This window comes from Elephantulus edwardii, unplaced genomic scaffold, assembly GCF_000299155.1.
Source record: "Elephantulus edwardii isolate Elephantulus edwardi_28Jun2011 unplaced genomic scaffold, EleEdw1.0 scaffold00001, whole genome shotgun sequence".
Classification (NCBI taxonomy): domain Eukaryota; kingdom Metazoa; phylum Chordata; class Mammalia; order Macroscelidea; family Macroscelididae; genus Elephantulus; species Elephantulus edwardii.
Window position 1 is genome coordinate 37,542,047 of NW_006399751.1, and position 20,403 is coordinate 37,562,449.

A 20,403-nucleotide genomic window follows, 5' to 3' on the forward strand; every position below is an offset into this window, starting at 1 on the left:
TAGCCAAGCAATCCATCACTTTCACACAGGAATTACAAGATGTTGTTGCTAAGGAAAAAGACACCATGGCAACCTTTGAATGTGAAACATCAGAGCCATTTGTCAAAGTGAAATGGTACAAAAATGGTGTGGAGGTTCATACAGGAGATAAATACAGAATGCACTCCGACAGAAAGGTCCACTTCCTTTCTGTTTTAACAATTGACACTTCTGATGCTGAAGACTATAGCTGTGTACTCGTAGAAGATGAAAATGTAAAAACAACAGCCAAACTTATTGTTGAAGGTAACAAATCATTTTTTGTTGTTTATTTAAGATGAAAAGTCATCCTTCATATGTGACAGAACTATGCCATTTTCTATTGTGATTGTTGTTCTTTACCATAGAGTCAGAACTGACTCCAGAGACCTGACACTCAGGCAAGTTTTCAGAGGCAGTTGGTCACACTGGAGGAGATTGCCCGTCCTTCTGTAGATCATCTGGTGGCTTCGAACTGTGTGCCTCCGGTATTGCAGCACAGCTTCTTGCCACTAGGCCACCAGAGGTCCCTTTTAGAAAAATAATTATTTGGGAATTGACAATAGCAAATGACATGAATTAGTTTAGCAAATTTAGAACATGGACAATTATAATATTTTATAGAGCAAGACTATTTTGCTATCACCTCTGAAATCTCACTGGAGGGTCAGCTGAGTCAGTTCCAACTTGATGGCAAATAGCTACACAACATTATTTTAATTTTTATGGAAGTGGAGTAAAACCTATGAAAACCAGAACCTATGAAACATGAAAGCTAAACATTAAAATAAGGAATAGAAAAATGGTGACTATACCATCAAAGGTGGAGAACTTGTAGCACCCTGACAAACAAGGTGGTCCTAAGGAATTCTGGCACACATGGGTTTATAAAACCACTTAAGAGAATTTGTTTTTATTGACATTTTCTCAGTCCAACAGTAAGAATATTGCTGATAACATAGAGGAAATAAGAAATAAGACATTGTCTCTACCCTAAATCTAAAGCAAAACTCTTCAGAGACATCAATTTCTCCTTTTCTTCTACTTCAGGTGCAGTTGTTGAGTTTTTGAAAGAACTTGAAGACATAGAAGTCCCAGAATCACTTTCAGGAGAGTTAGAGTGTATTGTGTCTCCAGAAAACATAGAAGGCAAATGGTACCATAATGATGTGGAACTTAAATCCAATGGCAAATACACAATTACATCTCGCCGTGGGCGTCAGAATCTCACAGTCAAGGATGTGAACAAAGAGGACCAGGGAGAATACAGCTTTGTCGTTGATGGCAAAAAGACAAGCTGTAAACTAAAGATGAAACGTAAGTCTTCTCACTGCTGTGGGCCTGACATCAGCATCATTATGGCTTATTGTTAAAAACAATGATAATTTCTTTTTTCTCCATGTGTCACAGCCCGTCCTATTGCTATCCTACAAGGACTTAGTGATCAAAAAGTCTGCGAGGGTGACATTGTTCAGCTTGAAGTTAAAGTCTCCTTGGAAAATGTGGAAGGCATCTGGATGAAAGATGGCCAAGAAGTGCAGCCCAGCGACAGGGTTCACATTGTGATAGACAAACAGTCACATATGCTGCTCATTGAAGACATGACTAAGGAAGATGCTGGAAATTATTCTTTCACCATTCCAGCCCTTGGACTCTCAACCAGCGGGCGTGTCTCTGTGTACAGTGAGTATAACAGATATAATTTTATGTTTACCTTTTCAGATGACTTAGGGAACTTCAACATCCAATAGTTAATGTTAAATAGTAATGTTGAATAGTGAAATACCTGTGAACAAGACTTAACATACAAATGGAATTTATGCACATAACTCTTTTATTTGTGTGTGTGTGTGTGACCTTGCAGGTGTTGAGGTGGTAACACCTCTAAAAGATGTTAATGTGCTTGAGGGTACCAAGGCTGTGCTGGAATGTAAGGTCTCAGTCCCTGATGTGACTTCTGTTAAATGGTACTTAAATGATGAACAAATCAAGCCTGATGACCGCGTCCAGGCCATTGTCAAAGGGACGAAACAGCGACTGGTGATTAATCGGACCCATGCTTCAGATGAAGGACCTTTTAAGCTTATGGTCGGCAGAGTTGAAACCAGCTGTAATCTCTCTGTAGAAAGTAAGTGTTAGTTAGTTTCGCTACCTAATCTTTTTTTAAAAGTATAATAGTAAACAATAGTAAACTATGTATAACTATAACCAACTTGTTACTTTATTCCCAGAAATTAAAATTATCAGAGGGCTTCATGACCTTACTTGTACAGAAACCCAGAATGTGGTCTTTGAGGTTGAGCTGTCTCACTCAGGAATCGATGTCCTGTGGAATTTTAAAGACAAGGAAATCAAACCCAGTTCTAAATATAAAATTGAAGCTCATGGAAAAATATATAAGCTCACAGTTCTAAATATGATGAAAGATGATGAAGGAGACTATGCATTTTATGCTGGAGAAAATATGACATCTGGAAAACTTACGGTGGCAGGTTGGTATATTTATCATTTAGCCCAAGTTCTTATGTGGTTTGGTTTATAATACACTGTTCACTATTGCCCAGTTTTCCTTAAATTCCTATCAATTTCCCACTTCCATTGCTCTGCAGGTAATAGAATCCTCATCACTAACCCTGCTGTCTTTCCTAAAAAGTCATCTCCTCCATAATAAAGTTTATCTCAGCATTTGTGTAGGATCTCTTCCACTTTGTGCTTCTCTCATGGCCATTGTCAGATAGGTGTCTTATTCCTTGTTCCCTCTGTTCTTCCCTCAGAGTGTGTATGAACACCTGAAATCTGGAATTGCTTCTATGTTTTTTTTACTATCATTTCTTTTGACTTTGTATTTTACTATACCATGTGTGAGAGATACTCCATAAAATTGTTGAAAGAATTTTATTTAAACCTTTGTACTTTAAAGATTTCTTTTTCTATAGCTCTCAATATTTTAGCTTCCGTTTCCTTTGTCCTCTTTGTACTTGTTTGTGACTTGAACAAACTGGGACAAGACTTTAAAGATGACATTTATTCCCACAGTGTGCAGGAATTCTTAGCCTTAAAAAACACTGATTATTTTAAAATCTTGTTCAGCAAAATTTTATCATTTTTTTCCTCTCTCAGTGAAACATTATGCGTTCTAAGGAAATAGTCCTCAGGAAACTACATAGAATGCATTTGGTGGCGGGGGGGTGGGGGGAAATACATTGAGATAGTGACCATTCACGTAACTTGAATGGTTGCTTTTCCTTTGCAAAACTATCCCGATTTCCTTTTTTCCTAGTTATTAGTCATGTATCTTTATAATAAGCAATTTGAGTGATTCCTTTTCAGTAGAGGTGCAAAACATTCTGTTAATATCTTATGATGTTAAAAAGAATATTTTGAAATGTAATGTTTTATGTCTATTTGTATAAAGATGAAGTCCTTCTGGCAGAGTGGTTACAGTATTCATCTGCTAACTGAAAAGCCAGTGTTTTGATATCACAGATGTTGTGCAAGAGAAAGATATACACTCTTCTTCTGTGAATAGTCACAACCTTGGAAAACCCTCTGGGACAGTTCTAACCTGTCATGTGGGATTGCTATAAGTCAGTATTCTCTTGACAGTGGTGGGCTTGGTGCAAAGATGTCTTTATTGTCTAAATATTTTTAAGACGTTCACACATGTACTCCTTTTGTCCCAAAGGGGGAGCCATCTCTAAGCCACTCACAGACCAGACTGTGGCTGAGTCCCAGGAGGCTGTGTTTGAATGTGAGGTTGCCAACCCAGATTCAGAAGGTGAATGGCTGAAGGACGGCAAACGGCTGCCACTGAGTAACAACATCAGGAGTGAATCTGATGGCCACAAACGGAGACTTATCATTGTTGCCACAAAGTTAGATGACGTTGGAGAGTATACCTATAAGGTGGCCACCTCCAAAACATCTGCCAAACTCAAAGTTGAAGGTCAGTGATAGATCAGATTTATCCTATTGAAATAGTGCATTCTTGAAAGCTGTCCTTTCACAAGCCAAATGAAGTGTCCATTTTGGATGCTATGAACCTTCATTTTATTGAAATCATTACAAACTTTCTTTCTGAGGTGTATAGTTACAACATACTTACTTATTAGATTTGTTCTTGTGAAGGAGCCATTTCCTAGATGCTAGTTCTGGAGAGCAACTAAGTCAGCTGCTCTTCATCTCCCTTTCAATATTCTCCAATCAATCTATTAAGCTATTAGGATATGGCTATGTGTACGTCATCCTATTTAATTATAGCAAGACCATACAAATGTGCATTTCTAACTGGATATCAAATTTCACTAAGTATTTTCCAAGAATATTTTAAAATAGAGGTGCTATCCAAGCCTAAAATTTCTCATCTTAAATTACATCCAGGAAAACTCTATGAAACAGTACTCGTTTGCCACATGACATCACTATGATTGGAATAGGTCTTAAAACAGTTCTTAGACATAGGTGACAAGGTTCAGGACTTTTTTGTTTGGTGATACCATGTTTTCTAAACTTCTCATAAATTTGCCTTCAGCTGTCAAAATTAAGAAGACGCTGAAGAACCTCACAGTGACAGAGACGCAGGATGCTGTTTTCACTGTCGAGCTCACACATCCTGATGTGAAAGGTGTCCAGTGGATCAAAAATGGAGTTGTGCTGCAATCAAATGATAAGTATGACATCTCTGTCAAAGGAACCATTTACTCTCTGAGAATTAAGAACTGTGCCATTGTGGATGAGTCTGTTTATGGCTTCAAGCTTGGGAAGCTAGGAGCCAGTGCCAGATTGCACGTTGAGAGTAAGTTGACTTAGAAATACTTTACAAACAGCCAGTTCATAATTACCATTCAGTTAACCGTCTCATGGAATTCTCTCACTTTTCTTGTTAGCTGTCAAGATCATTAAAAAGCCAAAGGATGTGACTGCCTTGGAAAACTCAACTGTTGCCTTTGAAGTCAGTGTATCTCATGACACAGTTCCAGTAAAATGGTTCCACAAGAATGTGGAGATTAAGCCCAGTGACAAACACAGGCTGGTCTCGGAAAGGAAGGTCCACAAACTGATGCTGCAGAACATTGCTCCCTCAGATGCTGGGGAGTATACAGCTGTGGTGGGGCAGTTGGAGTGCAAAGCAAAACTGTTCGTGGAGAGTAAGTGTTAGGCAACCCCGATGTCATTTCTCTCCACAATCTTTGTGTATTCATTTGCTCCTTGGATTGGTTTTTAAAAATTTTTCTTTTTTAAAAATAAAATATAGTAATTAAAGTACTCTCTCATTTTCCCCCAGCATTACATATTACCAAAACCATGAAAAATATCGAAGTGCCTGAGACCAAAACTGCCTCTTTTGAGTGTGAGGTGTCCCACTTCAATGTCCCTTCCATGTGGCTGAAGAATGGTGTGGAGATTGAGATGAGTGAGAAGTTCAAGATTGTTGTACAGGGAAAACTCCACCAGCTGGTCATCATGAACACCAGCACAGAAGACTCTGCAGAATACACATTTGTCTGTGGCAATGACCAAGTCAGTGCCACACTGACAGTGACCCGTAAGTTAAAAAAAAAAATTGCTCTATAGGTTGGCATTTTTTAATAGGGCTTTATAGATGGTATTGTAATCACCCCATTAGACATGATAAAACTTTCCACGTTTTCATTCTTTGCCTGTATAATAAAAAAAACATGATGTTTACCAAGTCTCCCTGAGTGTTTTTACTTTCCCCCTTTCCAGCAATCATGATTACGTCCATGCTGAAAGACATCAATGCTGAAGAAAAAGATACCATTACATTTGAGGTGACAGTCAACTATGAAGGCATCTCTTACAAATGGTTAAAGAACGGGGTGGAAATCAAGTCAACTGACAGGTGCCAAATGAGAACCAAAAAGCTCACACACTCACTGAACATCAGGAACGTTCACTTTGGTGATGCTGCTGACTACACATTTGTGGCTGGAAAAGCTACATCGACAGCTACTCTTTATGTAGAAGGTATGAGTTCATAAAGCTATAGCCCTAAATAAACTTCAAACACTAAAAAGGCCCAAAATACTAAGCAGTCCATCAGCTGAGAAGTCAATCACAAAAGACTGTATAGTTATGCATTTATATGAAATGTCTAGAACAGACAAATCTAGGAAAACAAGACAGTATGTTAATGTTTGCCAAGAGTAGGGAAGGATTATGGAGGGAAGGGAAATGGGAAGCTAGGTAAGGGGTGTAAGATTTGGGGGGGATTATGAAAATGTTCTAATATTGATTTGGGGTGATGGTTGCCCAACTCTGAATATGTGTAAAGTCTATGAAGGGTACCTTTTAAATGGATGAAACATATGGTTTGTGAATTTTATCTGAATAAACCTACTAGAAACTCTTAACCACATATGTGTTCTGATACCCAGCTCGCCATATAGAATTCCGGAAACACATCAAGGACATTAAGGTTCTTGAAAAGAAACGAGCCATGTTTGAATGTGAAGTTTCTGAGCCTGACATCACTGTGCAGTGGATGAAGGATGGCCAGGAACTGCAGATTGTCGACAGGCAAGTAGTCTGGTCTTGCTACTTTGCATTAATTTTTGGTTCCCTCTGAGTCATCATTAAATTTCTATCTTTGTTTCATCCATAGGCTAAAGATACAGAAGGAGAAGTATGTCCATCGCCTTCTGATCCCTGCCACTCGGATGTCCGACGCTGGGCAGTACACAGTGGTGGCAGGAGGCAACATGTCCACTGCTAATCTCTTCGTAGAAGGGAGAGATGTTCGCATCCGAAGTATTAAAAAGGAAGTTCAGGTATGATATTCCCAATGAATTGTTGGAGGAGTCATAAGTAATCCATGATACATGGCTTTACAATTTTCATTTTTATTTTAAAATAATTTTAGCCACAGTCTTTTAAAGGACTGTCTCAATTGATCCCTGCTGGCTTAAACTCTTGTGCTGATATCAATTAAGTCATAGTTTCTACTCATTTAAGCAATAGAAAAGTCCTTGGCAACTGTCTAACTATGGTCATTAAAGCAGCTGTAGAAATTTCATTGTCTAATAAATAGCTACTCGCCAAGGCAGCACCAACCAGAAAAGTATCCGACTTTAAATTGGCCTGTTCACATATTAAATTAAAAAATATTAAGAAATATTGTCTGGCAGTTTCTCAGAAGAGCTCTATGGAAAGACAATGTTCCACTAACCTCCTAACCAGATGCCAAGCTGGTCTGTTTCCTTGCTAACACATTTGCAGATTTGTTCTCATAGGTGTCAGACACCCAGATTAACATTAGTAGTAGCATGTTAGAAGAAGAGTCATTTGAGTACAGCTTGTAGAATTGCTCATTCAAAGATTAAGTTGGTTTTGTCAGCTTTGGGCCTACAAACATAGTGGGGAAAGGCTGTAGGTAAGGACTTGGAAAACCAAGCTGTGTCTTCCACCCTTTGTTACTTTTTATTGTGAGCTTCCCTTAGGTCTCCTCATCTTGGAAATAAGGATCATAGTTGCTACCCAGCCTACAAGGTTATTGGCTCTTATCATATAAGATTAAGTCAAATAGAAAATAAAAAGGCCTTGTAAATAATCAAAAGCTCACTGCTGTGAGTTGCCATTGTTTCTACTATTAAGAAGCAAAATTACAGATGGAAATATTGTCTCTTTAGGCAACTCCTTTCCTTAAATGCAAATATATTCCTTACAAAAGACATCTGAGTACGATTTATTAAAGACTAAGCAGAACAGCATAGAACGTGCTATCAGCAGTCAAGTAGAAGTGGCAAAATGTATTAGATTTTACATGTTCTTCAAAAGAACAGTTATGCAAACAGGTTAACTAAAAGAAAAAGAGGGTTTCAGTTTTCCTTGTATGTTGTTTCATCAATAGGTTATTGAGAAACAGCGTGCTGTTGTTGAATTTGAGGTCAATGAAGATGATGTTGATGCCCACTGGTATAAAGATGGCATTGAAATCAATTTCCAAGTTCAAGAACGACACCAATATGTGATAGAGAGAAGAATCCACCGGATGTTTATCTCTGAAACTAGACATAGTGATGCTGGCGAATACACTTTTGTGGCAGGAAGAAACAGAAGTTCTGTTACTCTCTATGTCAATGGTAGGTAATCCACTTCAAATAAACCTCTCCCTTTTGGTCACTAAAGTTCTGGCAGTTTCTGTGCAATTCTTGATGACTCTGTGGGAATCATATAGATTCAACTACATTTATTATTTCTTTACACTTATGGAAGCAGAAGAGAAATAGTTCAAAGAACAATTGAATTATCATTTCCAGAAAATGCCAAATGTTTATGGACTGCTAGGAGAACAAACAGATTTATCCCAGAGAGGATGAAAGTAAGCTTCTCCTTGGAGACAAGGTTTCTAAAGCTTCATCCTACATACTTTGGGCATGTTGCAAGGAGTGAACAGTCCTTAGAGAGAGACATGATGCTTGGGAGGGTGGAAGGACAGGGCAAGAGAGGAATGCTCTTGATGAGATCGACTGATTCAGTGACTGGGGTATGAGGGTAGGTGTATTAGAGACAATAAAGTTGGCACAGGATAGAGCAGGTTTCAGAGCTGTTGTACATAGGTTCACTATGAGTTGCAAGCAACTTAATGGCACATAACAACAACATATTCTGATTAGTTGAGTAACAGTATTGATCATCCATTGTGTACCAATTATTCTTCAAATGGGTTTATAGACTTGGCATTATATTACTGTTTTTGTTCTTTGTCCGAATCTATCATTGCTTAAGTTCTAATACCACCACCAAGTAATAAGGACATTTTCAGACTGGGAGTACCTTAAAGAATTTGGCGATAATAGAGGAGATTGGAGATAATAGAGGATCTAGAAAGCTGCAGACAGTTTAGTACTCAGTTCTCTTTGTACAGGATTCTAAACCAAGAGCTCTTATTTTGGAGAGGGAATTCACATATGAAGAAATACTCCCAAGGAGCCTCGTGACAGCCCTCTGGGTCATGCCATTAAACCATCCACTTTCTTCATTAGAAAAGGCCTCAGAGCTGAATTTGATACTGGAAAAATGCAACCTCCTTCCCTGTCTTCATCTCAGGCCATAGTTGAACAAATCCCTGAGGTAGATTGAGGAACACTGGGTATAATCTTGAGGTTCACAGATAGGAAACATGTTACCATTATCCAGGAGAAGGATGGGCAATCTCTTCCCAAGCAGTTTACTGCCTCCGAAAATCCACAAAAGGTACAGCTATGGGTCAGTTCAGACTCAATGACACACAACCACCACCACCGCTATCCATGGCCCCTTTCTCGTAACCTGAAAACCAAATGATCGTTGTATTCAATTATTATATCTTCGTGATGGTTTGAGGCCACCAGCTGCTCTGTGGGAGAAAGATGGGCAATCTCCTCCCATATGATTAACTACCTCTAAAATCCCACCGGAGGGTCAGCTATGGGTCAGTTCTGACTCGATGGTATACAACAGCAACAGTCATTATGGAGGCAGAATCCAAATCTTCTCTCTCTTGGAGCCACTGGGTAGCTTTGAATTCCCTACATTCATGGTAGAGACACTGAGGCACAAAGAACTAAAGTCTACTCTATGGCACTGCCAGGAACTGTCTGTTTCTGTCTCATAATCTAGGGTTCTGTGAACTCCTGTATCTCCTCAGTCACCATAATGCTAAAAGTATGTTTTAATCTACACAAAGTGAGTAATATTTAATTGTTAGTTTTCTGATTACACTTATAGACATCTATACATAATTAAACGACTTTCACATATACACAAATACAAAATAAACAAACCTTAAACAAGATGAATCACATCACTCTCATTTACCCAAAGGAAACTTAAGAAAGAAATAGTATGTCAAAGTTTTTCTGAAACAATTTTGAATACCCTGTCCTTACCCAACCAAGAACTGAATAATCAGGATTATACTGAAAAACTCACAGCACTCCTCAAAATAGCAAGTGTCTCTCTATTTTGAAAGCTTTTTTCCTTTACTAATACTGAAGGTAAAAAATTCCAAATGTTTTCTCACTGCTTAAACCTAAAATGTTTGAATATTCTATGGTCAGTAAGGCTTTCTCAACCCCAGGGCTTGTTTCTGAGCACATACCCCCTCAGCATAGCATGAATGTTGTTTCAGTGCTTGCTGTGTTTTTGCTGTCCTTCACTGACTGTTTGCTTTCATCTCCTTCCAGCTCCCGAACCACCCCAAATTCTGCAGGAACTCCAGCCAATTACTGTGCAGTCTGGCAAGCCTGCCCGCTTCTGTGCGGTGATCTCTGGCAGACCACAGCCTAAAGTCTCCTGGTACAAGGAGGAGCAGTTGCTTTCCACGGGCTTCAAGTGCAAGTTTCTTCATGATGGGCAAGAGTACACGCTTCTGCTCATTGAGGCCTTCCCTGAGGATGCAGCGGTCTATACATGTGAAGCCAAGAATGACTATGGCGTTGCCACAACCTCAGCCTCGCTTTCTGTGGAAGGTAGCTTTGCCATGCGCCTTCCTAATTTTAAATAGAAATTTAAAGAACCAGCCTCTCCCTGTGCCTTTAAAAATGCAATTTGGAGCTCAAAAAACTGACTTGCTGCCCAACTTTGAAAGAACTCAGCTGTGAAATAAATTAAGATAAATCTGCTTGCCCCACTTTTTGAGATCTTGTAAAGTGACTTACTCACGTCTATTCTTGTGGTCTCTTTCTTTAGTTCCAGAAATTGTGTCTCCTGATCAGGAAATGCCAGTTTATCCTCCCGCCATCATCACCCCGCTACAGGACACAGTCACTTCTGAGGGGCGACCAGCCCGTTTTCAATGCAGAGTTTCTGGAACAGGTGGGTTTGTGAGCAAAGGGTATCATTGCTAATATTTATGATGGACGATATGTGTCGAAAATTTTCTCACCTTCTCTTAGAAACATCTTATATGCATCATTTACAGATTAATGGGAATTTATAGAAGACTTACATGAATTATTAAATTATTACATAGATCCATGTTTTCCAATACTTTAAACTTTCTATTCCCTTTGTGATTGTACTTGGACTTTTATATATTGGCTCAGAAAGTACAATGACAAAAATGTAATTAATTTGATTAATTATAATCATCTGCAATGTTCTGGAAGAATAGTCAATTTATGTGCTATCCTGCACTGTCAAAGTAGGGTCTTTTGGGTTAGGGAACCTGGATTTTTATCTTGGCTCCATAACTGTGTGAGCAGAAGGCAAAAACTCGACTTCTCTCAGTCTCTTTGACTTTCGAATAAAATGAGGTCAACATTGCATCAGAACATTTCACAGGAGCAGGAATTCTGCCATAGCACCTAGAAGGTAAATTCCATGAAAGGAGTGTGGATTCTTGCCCAGAACAACGTCAAGTACATGGTGGGCACTCCCATCAATTGTTCATTGTGCACATAGAGTAAGTATTAAGTGAGTGTTGCCTGTATCTTAAGACTATTAGCAGAGTTTCCTTAAATAAGTCAGCACATTCCACAAGGCTTACCACAGAGTAATCACTCAGTTAGATTTTATGATATTGACTTGGGGCATGCTTCCCAAACCAGTAGCATTTCCCTTACCCTAACCTCAGAAGTCTTGCTTTAGTGGATTAAGATCAAATAATAAGAGACATTCCAAGCTAATTCTGATTGTCAACTGACCTCAGACAAAAGGTAAATCACATTTGTCTAAATTAGAACCACTCTTCTGTGCCAACATCAAAGAGAAATTCTCAAAAGTTGGAGTGCTTACAGCTTTTCTAATAAATTTCATTGTTTCACTTATTATGCTTACCTTGTTAGTTTATAATCCCCTCTATATATTGCCCAGAGAGCTCTGGTGGTGTAATGCATTACACATTGCACTGGCAATTAGAAGATTGGTGGTCATTCGCATTAGCTTCTCCTTAGGAGAGATACTCTCCTCCTATAAAGAACAGCAGCTTGGAAACCACTGACGGGTTGCAGTGAGTAAAACTGACCCCATCTCAGTGGCAGTGGATTTGGTTTTGGGGTTCCATATATGACCAAGAACCATTCCTTAAACATATTAGTATTTCAGTTGGTCTTCTTGTGAACTCTAATGATTTCCTCCTCTGAGATTAGCATCACGATCATCTGGTAACTAAATTAATTCTTTGTGATTTCATGAGCATATTTAAAGAAGATAATGTATATAAAGCACTTAGTACTCAATACATTATTTTTTTTTGTAAAGTAGGCACAGAGTGGAGATATATAAGCACAAAAATCTAGTATTGGTGACCAGTGTTAAAAAGCATAAACTGTATCTTCTAAGCATACTGTTACAGCAATATTAAATATCAGTACATGAAATTAAATTTGAAAATGCACTATTAACATAATTTTTAAAATGCCCTTAAATTCCATAAAGCTATACTATTTTTTAGTCTTTGAATTTTTAGTAGAAATTTTCTTATAAACAGACACATACACCCCATCCAATCTAACAATGTTAATTAAATTTGGAGTGATATTTACCCTGTTAAGCATAGTGTATATTTGTAAGGAGTAGCAGAATGCATTCAAAGAATAGGAAGAGAAAGAAACGGTATTCTTCCTTTTGTGGTTGGTCTTATAAATGTTTGCAAGGGCCTTCTAAATTTATGAAGTTACCAACCTCTTAGGTATAACACTATTTACATGCAAAAAGAGATTTCAATACTCATTGTAAATAAATTTTTCATGTGATGGAAATGAAATTTCTTTTTCAAATTTTCTATCAAAGGCATACCGGATCACATAATTTCCTATCTCTGGCACTAAAAATATTTACACAGCTCCCTGTTACCAGATATTGCCTTAAAGAAGTTAATTACAGCCCTTTTGCACAAATTGAAGAAAAGATTATGAGCCATCAAAAGGCTCACTCCCATGTTTTCTGGAATGGCGTAGTTTCTGAAGTGTGAACCTGGCCTTCTGCCGTGTGGCCATGATTGCAAAACAGGGAAAGAGCCATCGGTTGACGGTCTCTGGTGCCACCTGGTGAAGGAAGAGTAATTTGGAAAAAATGGAATTTTGAAAATTGTATAAGCTTAATTTATTTCCACTTTGTTTTAGAGTGAAAAATTTTTTAGTTCTCCAGTAATATCAGGATTCATGTATAAATATAACAATATTTCCTTTTACCTTTCAGAAGTAAAATTTGTCTCACAAAATAAAATCATAGAATGTAATGTCTGAGATTTGCTTAAAAATAATCTGAGAATTGGAGCAATTGGGGCCTAGACAGGAAATAAGAGTCTTGAGTTGATAATTGTTGAAGCCCTGTTAAGGCAACCTGGAGGTTCATCACACTGTCCACTGTATCTTTACATATTTTAGTTTTTCAAATGCAAATATAATGTTGGTTTAAAATGATTTCTTATTTTATGTTACAAACTAGACTCTATTTCTCATCACTCCTCTAGTTTAGTTACTGAATAAAAAAATTTTCATTTCATAGTTGGTGCCTTCTATCTTCAGTGAAATTAATAGACCTTTTAGATTACAATGGATTTATATCATTTAAAATAAGCCATAGCATAATTTTGCATTCTATAGCAATATGATGCTTTAATTCTTTACATTATTACACTATTAAAAATAACAACTAGCTTACTATTTTATTTTAAATTATTTTACATTTTTAATAATATACATCAAACTCTCTTAATTTGATGAGCAGTGTTATATAATACCTGGATACATCAGTCTTTCATTGGTAAAGTGAGAAAGCTGAACAAAAGTTCTTATTTATTACATTAGTAGTAAGTGTTATGCACCAGAACCATTATCATATTATTGTCTAGCACCTGATAACACGTACACACAACACTAAACATACCATGTATGCCCAAAAGAAGAAAGAGAAAATGGATTATAGCTTGTCAAGACAGATATGTAATGTGTCAAATACGTTGGTATTGTTGTTGTTGTGTCCTGTAAGTTGGGATCCACTCTTCGCTGACCCTCCAGTGGGTTCTCAGAGGCAGTAAATCTCCTGAGAGAAGATAACCTACCCACAGAGTAGTTGGTGGATTCAAACTGTGTGCCTTTGAGATTGCAGTGCAGCTTCTTCTCACTAGACCACCAGAGCGCCCATATACCTGTATAATATACTCGTAATCTGTGTATTTCATTTACTTCACATAGAAAAATTCTAGGCCACAGTCAAGTGTATTATTCTTTGGTCCTAGCCATGAAAGGACTACAATTTAGAACACACCTACTGGTGGCTAGTGGTAAAAAACTGCACTGCAATTCCAAAGTCATGTAGTCTGAATTCACCAGCTGCTCTGCTGAAGGATGACCAGTCTCCTCCTGTTCAATTTACTGTCTTTGTAAGCCCGCTGCAGGGTCAGCAATGAGTCAGTCCCAACTGGATGGTACACAACAACAACAACCCCTGACAATTAGGAAAACAAAATTATTCTCTGGATGACAAGTCGGTATCATTTAAGCACTTACAGCGTAACAGCTGGATAAAAAAATTATAATGAGGCTAACAATGATGGACACTCGTCATTCACTTTAACACTCATCCAGTCACTAGACTTACATTATTTCAATGGTAGCAAAAAAAAAAAAAATATTCTTGAAGCACATATTACTCAAAACTATTACAACATAATAATATACTCTGTTATTTTTGGTTTTGTGTGTTTGTAATATGGCTGAAATCCATATGTGGAAGTAGCTAGTTTTCTTTTTCACAGTAATTCATTATAACTGTCACTTTGAAAACTAGGTAACCATATTTAAGAGGTCAAAATTTTCCTTACATTTTAAAAATCATCTGTGTAGTTATTTGTGCTGTATATACCAGTGACTTGATGCCTTTTGAGAAGCTGCTCATTGGTAATAAAAAAATAAGAGGCTTTTCTCTTTAGCTTTCAAGGATGTCTATTTAAACTTTGTGGAATGCTGCTTTTCTGAGCTTTCTGTTTGATTGATTTTTCTGCACACTGAAGGCAGAGGTTCTCCTGGTTCTCTGTCCTAGTAGGCAACCGTAATTCCTAATAAGATCCTTCACGGTGACTATTTCTTAGGACTGTCTCTTCCGTAAGGTCACCGAATGTGTAAGAAGCCTGCCCCTGCTTCTACAGCATGACATGCAAATGCATAAAAAGACTGTATCTCACATCTCCAAATCTCAAATATTAAAACCAGCTCTATAAGCTTAAAAACAAGCTGAATTTTTCCAGAATGATACTTCCTTCTCGAAAATTAAAAGAAATCATAAAACAGCATTCCCAAACTAAAAAAAATAATGTTATTAAGAAAACCATGAAATTGAGACAAGAAGATTAAGACTATATAGTGTCAGGTAAATAAAATGAATATCCGTTCATTTTGGGAACCTAAGTATTTTCTTTTTGTGACACAGATCTAAAAGTATCTTGGTACAGCAAAGACAAGAAAATCAAGCCATCTAGGTTCTTCATAATGACTCAGTTTGAAGACACTTACCAGCTGGAAATTGCTGAAGCTTATCCAGAAGATGAAGGAATTTATACTTTTGTTGCTAGTAACGCTGTAGGTCAAGTGTCGAGCACAGGCAACTTGAGACTGGAAGGTACAGTAAAGCACTTTTACAAATCACGTCTAAAGAGAAATCTAATCTCACAATGTCAGTAACAATCACTAAATACTTCATGTAAATCATTCTTGGTCCTACCATTTCTATTCATTCAACTAATTCTTTTCATGTTATATGCAGTGTTCTTCTTTTTCATTTAATTCCTTCTCATTATGAATCATGAACCGTTACTTTTTTGTCTTGTCCTGCTTTGTCTCTAGCGTGTTTTAGAATGTATTGCTGTCATTATCGGCCTCATGCTTCCTGATCAGCATGTATCAGAATGGGGAGGAATATCCTAAGGGAATAGGTGGATTGATTTTCTCATGTGGCTAGGATCAAGATCTGTATTTTAAAAATCTAGGAGTGTGATCCTCACCTTACTGGGCTGACAAAATCATGATTACACAGAAGCAATAATGGACGATTTCCGGTCCATCCACCAATTTGATAAATTCACCATCATTCACAGAATGCCTGAGTGATGAAGGATCCAGCCCTAAGATGGCTTAACATTTCTGTTATTCAGGGAAAAAAAAAAAAAACATTTCTGTTATTCAAGCTCTTAAAACATAACCAGAACACTTTCTCTATGGTAAGGGCCCTTTTATTCAAACCAAATACACTGCTATGGAGTTGGTTTTAACTCACAATGATCCTATAGAGTAGAGTAGAGAGGCTTCTTAGGGTTTCCAAGGTTATGAATACAGTAAGAAGACAAAACCTCATCTTTCTCATCTGGAACAACTAGTGGGCTTGAACAACCAACCTTTTGGTTGGCAGGCCAATACTCATCCTATAGTGAGTGACACCAGGATCCTATTCAAAACAAAGAGAACTTTTTCATATAATCAGGCAAATCTTTTGTAAGTGAATTTAGTCTACAATGTAGTATGTATGCATAAATATATAAAGAACAAAGACAATGTCTGGGTTTTTCCCTTTAAGCATTTAATAAAAATTTTCATTTTATTTTCTCTAAATACTTGACTAGGTCTTAATGATTAATTTAAAATGGTTTACAAAATAATACACCTGGTTTTAGAATCAGAACAGAAAAAGAAAATGAACACAAGAATACTTAAATCTTTTTCTAGCCCACACTATTGCCAGCATGAACAATACAGTGAAGTTCTTAACCTACTTGTATCTGGGACATGGGTGTGAATAGTTGTAGCATTGACTCCACGGTGACATACAATGGCAAGGCGTGAGGATTGGACTGGACTCTAGTCCAGGTTGGGAGACAATTCCAAATGAGTTCTGGTTTCAACACAGAGTAAGACATTAAAAGTTGACATGCTTCTTTTCAGGATTTAGCCAGTTTGAAGAAGTCACATCAAATTCTCAATGGCATGTTTCTTCATCAGTTTCCTTTAAGAAGGAGTCCCTTGGCCAAAAGCCCATCTTCATCCAGCCTCTATCAAGCCTCAGGGTGAACAGCGGGGAGACAGTCAGATTTCATGCCAGAGTTTCTGGCATTCCCAAGCCACAAATCCAGTGGTTTCATAACCAACAGCCAATTCTACCAAGAAAAGATCTAGTTTTCCATTTTGAGGAGTCCACAGGCATGGCTTTAATGCTTCTAGTTGATGCTTACTCAGAGCATGCTGGGCAGTACTCTTGCAAGGCAACCAATAGTGCTGGGGAAGCAACTTGTGCAGCTGCCCTCACAGTGAGTCCAAAAGGTAAAGCCACCTTTCTTCAAGGACTTTGACTTGATGCATACTTCTTAGTCCCTTCGTTACTAATGGAAACCTCTGCTATTTGTCTCATTGCATACTGTAGTTAGCCTCTAACTCACTAATAAGTACCACCCAACAATCCCCCTTAAATCCTCAGTTGTGGTTCACCTCTGTATTTTGATCTAGAGATTGAATTTCAGTTTAGAGAATTAGTCATTACTTTGTGAGGGTCCAGATTTCTCTGGGCATTTTCACTTTTCTAAACAAATGATCTACTTGCTGTTATATTATCATTGCTAAAGCATATGGTAGAGAGAAATGGATATTCTAACTGGGATCACAACAAAAAGAAGGAATCAGACACTGTAGCATCTGCATGAGACTTCATCATCCATTTATCACTGGGAATGAGTTTTCTTCTGTGCCGATGCTGACATCCTAGAACACACTGCATCTAGCATGTTTTTTTTCCAAGTGACAATGGTGTCTTTCATCTTCATCTTCCATGGCATTTTGTGTTACTAACTTAGCCAAGTGGCAAAGCTTAGATCTTAATATTATTCTTTCTTTTTTTTTTGTCACTTGATTATACAGTGCAAGCCCTAGATAGGCAAAGTTCTGGGAAAGATGTAAAAGAGTCCACCAAGTCCCAGGCAGTGGCAGATTCCTCTTTCACAAAGGAGGAGATCAAAATATCCCAAAAGGAAGTTAAGTCATTTCAAGGATCATCATATGACTATGAAGTGCAGGTTTTCGAAGGTGTATCTCAAAGTTCAACCCACAGAACTGCGTCAGTTCAAGATATAAAGCTGCACCATATGGCATCCCTTTCACAAATCAAAGAAGGCATTGAGCTATCTGGGAAGCACAGTGAAGAGGCAGTACACGCAGCACCAAACATTCTCCTGCACCTTCAGGACCTCACTGTAAAGTGTGGGGACACTGCTCAGTTCTTCTGTGTTTTAGAAGATGAGTCTTCTGCCAGTATTACCTGGACACATGAAGGGGTGAAGATCGAGGAATCTGAGAGAATGAAGCAGTCAAAAGATGGAAATATTCAATTTCTTACCATATCTAATGTTCAGCTGGTAGACCAAGGATTATACAGCTGCATTGTACACAATGAGCTTGGAGAGAAGACAACATCAGCAGTACTAAGAGTAGAAGGTGGTTATTTGATTTTGCTAAAACTTGCTTCATTTCATCCTCATTGCTTCTGCAGCTTTCCTGCCATATAAATGGAATGTATGAGTATATTAATTATAATATCTCTAAATTATCTCTCCATTCCTAAATGACTTATGAAGTCAGCCCATTTTTTTTCTAAAGTTTGAATTTGAAATGTAGACTAAAAAAGTTAACACTTATTCTATATGGGCGGCTTTTTCGAGTATTTAGCAAACACCATACCTAAGAGATTTATCAAAGACAGAATATCATATAGTTCTATTAGGAAGTAATAGTTACTACTGTGTCTACAGCTATGATAAATTTAAATTTGATTGTTTTATTAGGAATAAGCTCAAGAATGTTCACCCTCTATTTTAAGATCTCTGGAGGTTCTGAACGTTTTTAATGATGAGGGAAAAATAGAATATAAGACTCTGAAAAATAATATCTGGACCAAAATTAATAGTATTTAGTTACTTTTCAATAAAGGATACCTCTTTAATCGGCCCAAGTTCCCCTGGAATTGTATAATTAATTCATAGTAAGATTATGATTTTTGTTTATTATGCTTGATTCCCTAGAGTGTCTGGAAGGGCATAGATAAATTTTTTAGGGCAGGCAAAAAGTTCTTGTTCATGATACTCCTATCAAATACCAATTAAAAGAGAAAATTATTCTTCAGCTACTAGAAGTTTATATTGTGTATCTGCAGGCAAAAAAAAAGGCCTCATTTATTCCCTTTGAAGGAAGCTGGTTGAAAAAGTTTAGACATATCAAAAGTCAAGTCTTTGAGAAAGCTGTGGCCTCATGTAACTCCCTGACCTTGGTCCCAGCATTTGAAAGGATTAGAGATGAACTGGAGAAATATAATGTATGCACAATCATCTCTGCAGTGAATATTGAAACAGTGCTTTTCCTTCTCACTCAGTGGACAGAATCAGACTGTCTGTTTGACTTACAGTGTCTCTAATATGCATTCAACAAAAGGAGACTTTTGTCTTTCTTAATTGTAGATTTCAGATTATATTGCCAAAGCCCAGAGAGGGAGTACTAAGATCAGTGACTGTGATCTGTTTATGTAAATGAGATGGAAAATTTCATATCCACAGAGTTGATCCTCCATTCCACTGTAGCTGCTGGCTCCTATAACCACCATTAGCACCCAGAGAGATTATTTATCTGGAGATGTTGTCCGCAAGTCACATTGGTGACAGATGTGACGGTTTCTGCAGCAATATAACTGAGAACTGGCTGTGTGGTAGAGGTGGGGGAAAATGTAGTTCCATCAAGTAGCTTCTTGAAGACTTACTATTTTCATACAGTAATGGAACAGAATGTTGCAAGGGCAAGCTTTGCCCTAAGGTTTCCAGTTTGCTTTGCTCTAATTTATTATGCTTATAGAGTGTTCTTGAAGAACTAACACATTTTTCTTGGAAAGCCCAACTTTTCTGTAAACGTCATTAAAATCACAATAAAAAAGAAAGAAAAAGATGCTTTTGGCAGGGAGAAAAAAAGAAACTTAAAAGATGGACCCCTTTTCAGTATTTCAGTGATCAAGGATCAGTCAGTTATCAAATCATTTCACAAAATGCCAATCTTCATTATATTTCTTGCTTTGTTGGCCAGGCACCATCACCTAAGCTTTAGATTTATCCACCAAAGTCACAGAGAAATGCAAAACTTTTATGAAAAGTCTATATTAAGAGAGTCCTTATATGTATAATAAACATATAAGTATCCTACATCAGCTTTAGAACTAACCTGCTGCCTTTCCTTTTCATCCTAACAACATTCCAGCTTCTCTAAATGCAGCACATGTTTTACAAACACAGCTAATTTATTCCTTCTCCTAACTTTATTCTTACCTAGCAAAGGAATCGCAAACCAGAACAGTAACAAAAATTACCTTTGGTTCAGACACTAAAAGTATTAAAACACTCAGAGCATCACAAATTAAAACAAC

General features: G+C 37.5%; 1 protein-coding gene across 1 annotated transcript in view; it reads left to right on the plus strand.

The window, feature by feature from the left end:
• LOC102853765 (titin-like) overlaps positions 1–20,403 on the plus strand; it is a 294,430-nt gene that overhangs the window by 40,580 nt on the left and 233,447 nt on the right. The window contains exons 29-46 of the mRNA XM_006878955.1: positions 4–285; positions 1,069–1,335; positions 1,429–1,701; positions 1,883–2,146; positions 2,250–2,510; positions 3,704–3,964; positions 4,550–4,813; positions 4,905–5,165; positions 5,303–5,563; positions 5,746–6,006; positions 6,417–6,558; positions 6,644–6,809; positions 7,889–8,120; positions 10,206–10,490; positions 10,711–10,836; positions 15,394–15,582; positions 16,899–17,273; positions 17,865–18,440. Of these exons, the coding sequence (XP_006879017.1) occupies positions 4–285; positions 1,069–1,335; positions 1,429–1,701; positions 1,883–2,146; positions 2,250–2,510; positions 3,704–3,964; positions 4,550–4,813; positions 4,905–5,165; positions 5,303–5,563; positions 5,746–6,006; positions 6,417–6,558; positions 6,644–6,809; positions 7,889–8,120; positions 10,206–10,490; positions 10,711–10,836; positions 15,394–15,582; positions 16,899–17,273; positions 17,865–18,440 (4,746 nt within the window). The remainder of the gene's footprint in view (positions 1–3; positions 286–1,068; positions 1,336–1,428; positions 1,702–1,882; positions 2,147–2,249; positions 2,511–3,703; positions 3,965–4,549; positions 4,814–4,904; positions 5,166–5,302; positions 5,564–5,745; positions 6,007–6,416; positions 6,559–6,643; positions 6,810–7,888; positions 8,121–10,205; positions 10,491–10,710; positions 10,837–15,393; positions 15,583–16,898; positions 17,274–17,864; positions 18,441–20,403) is intronic.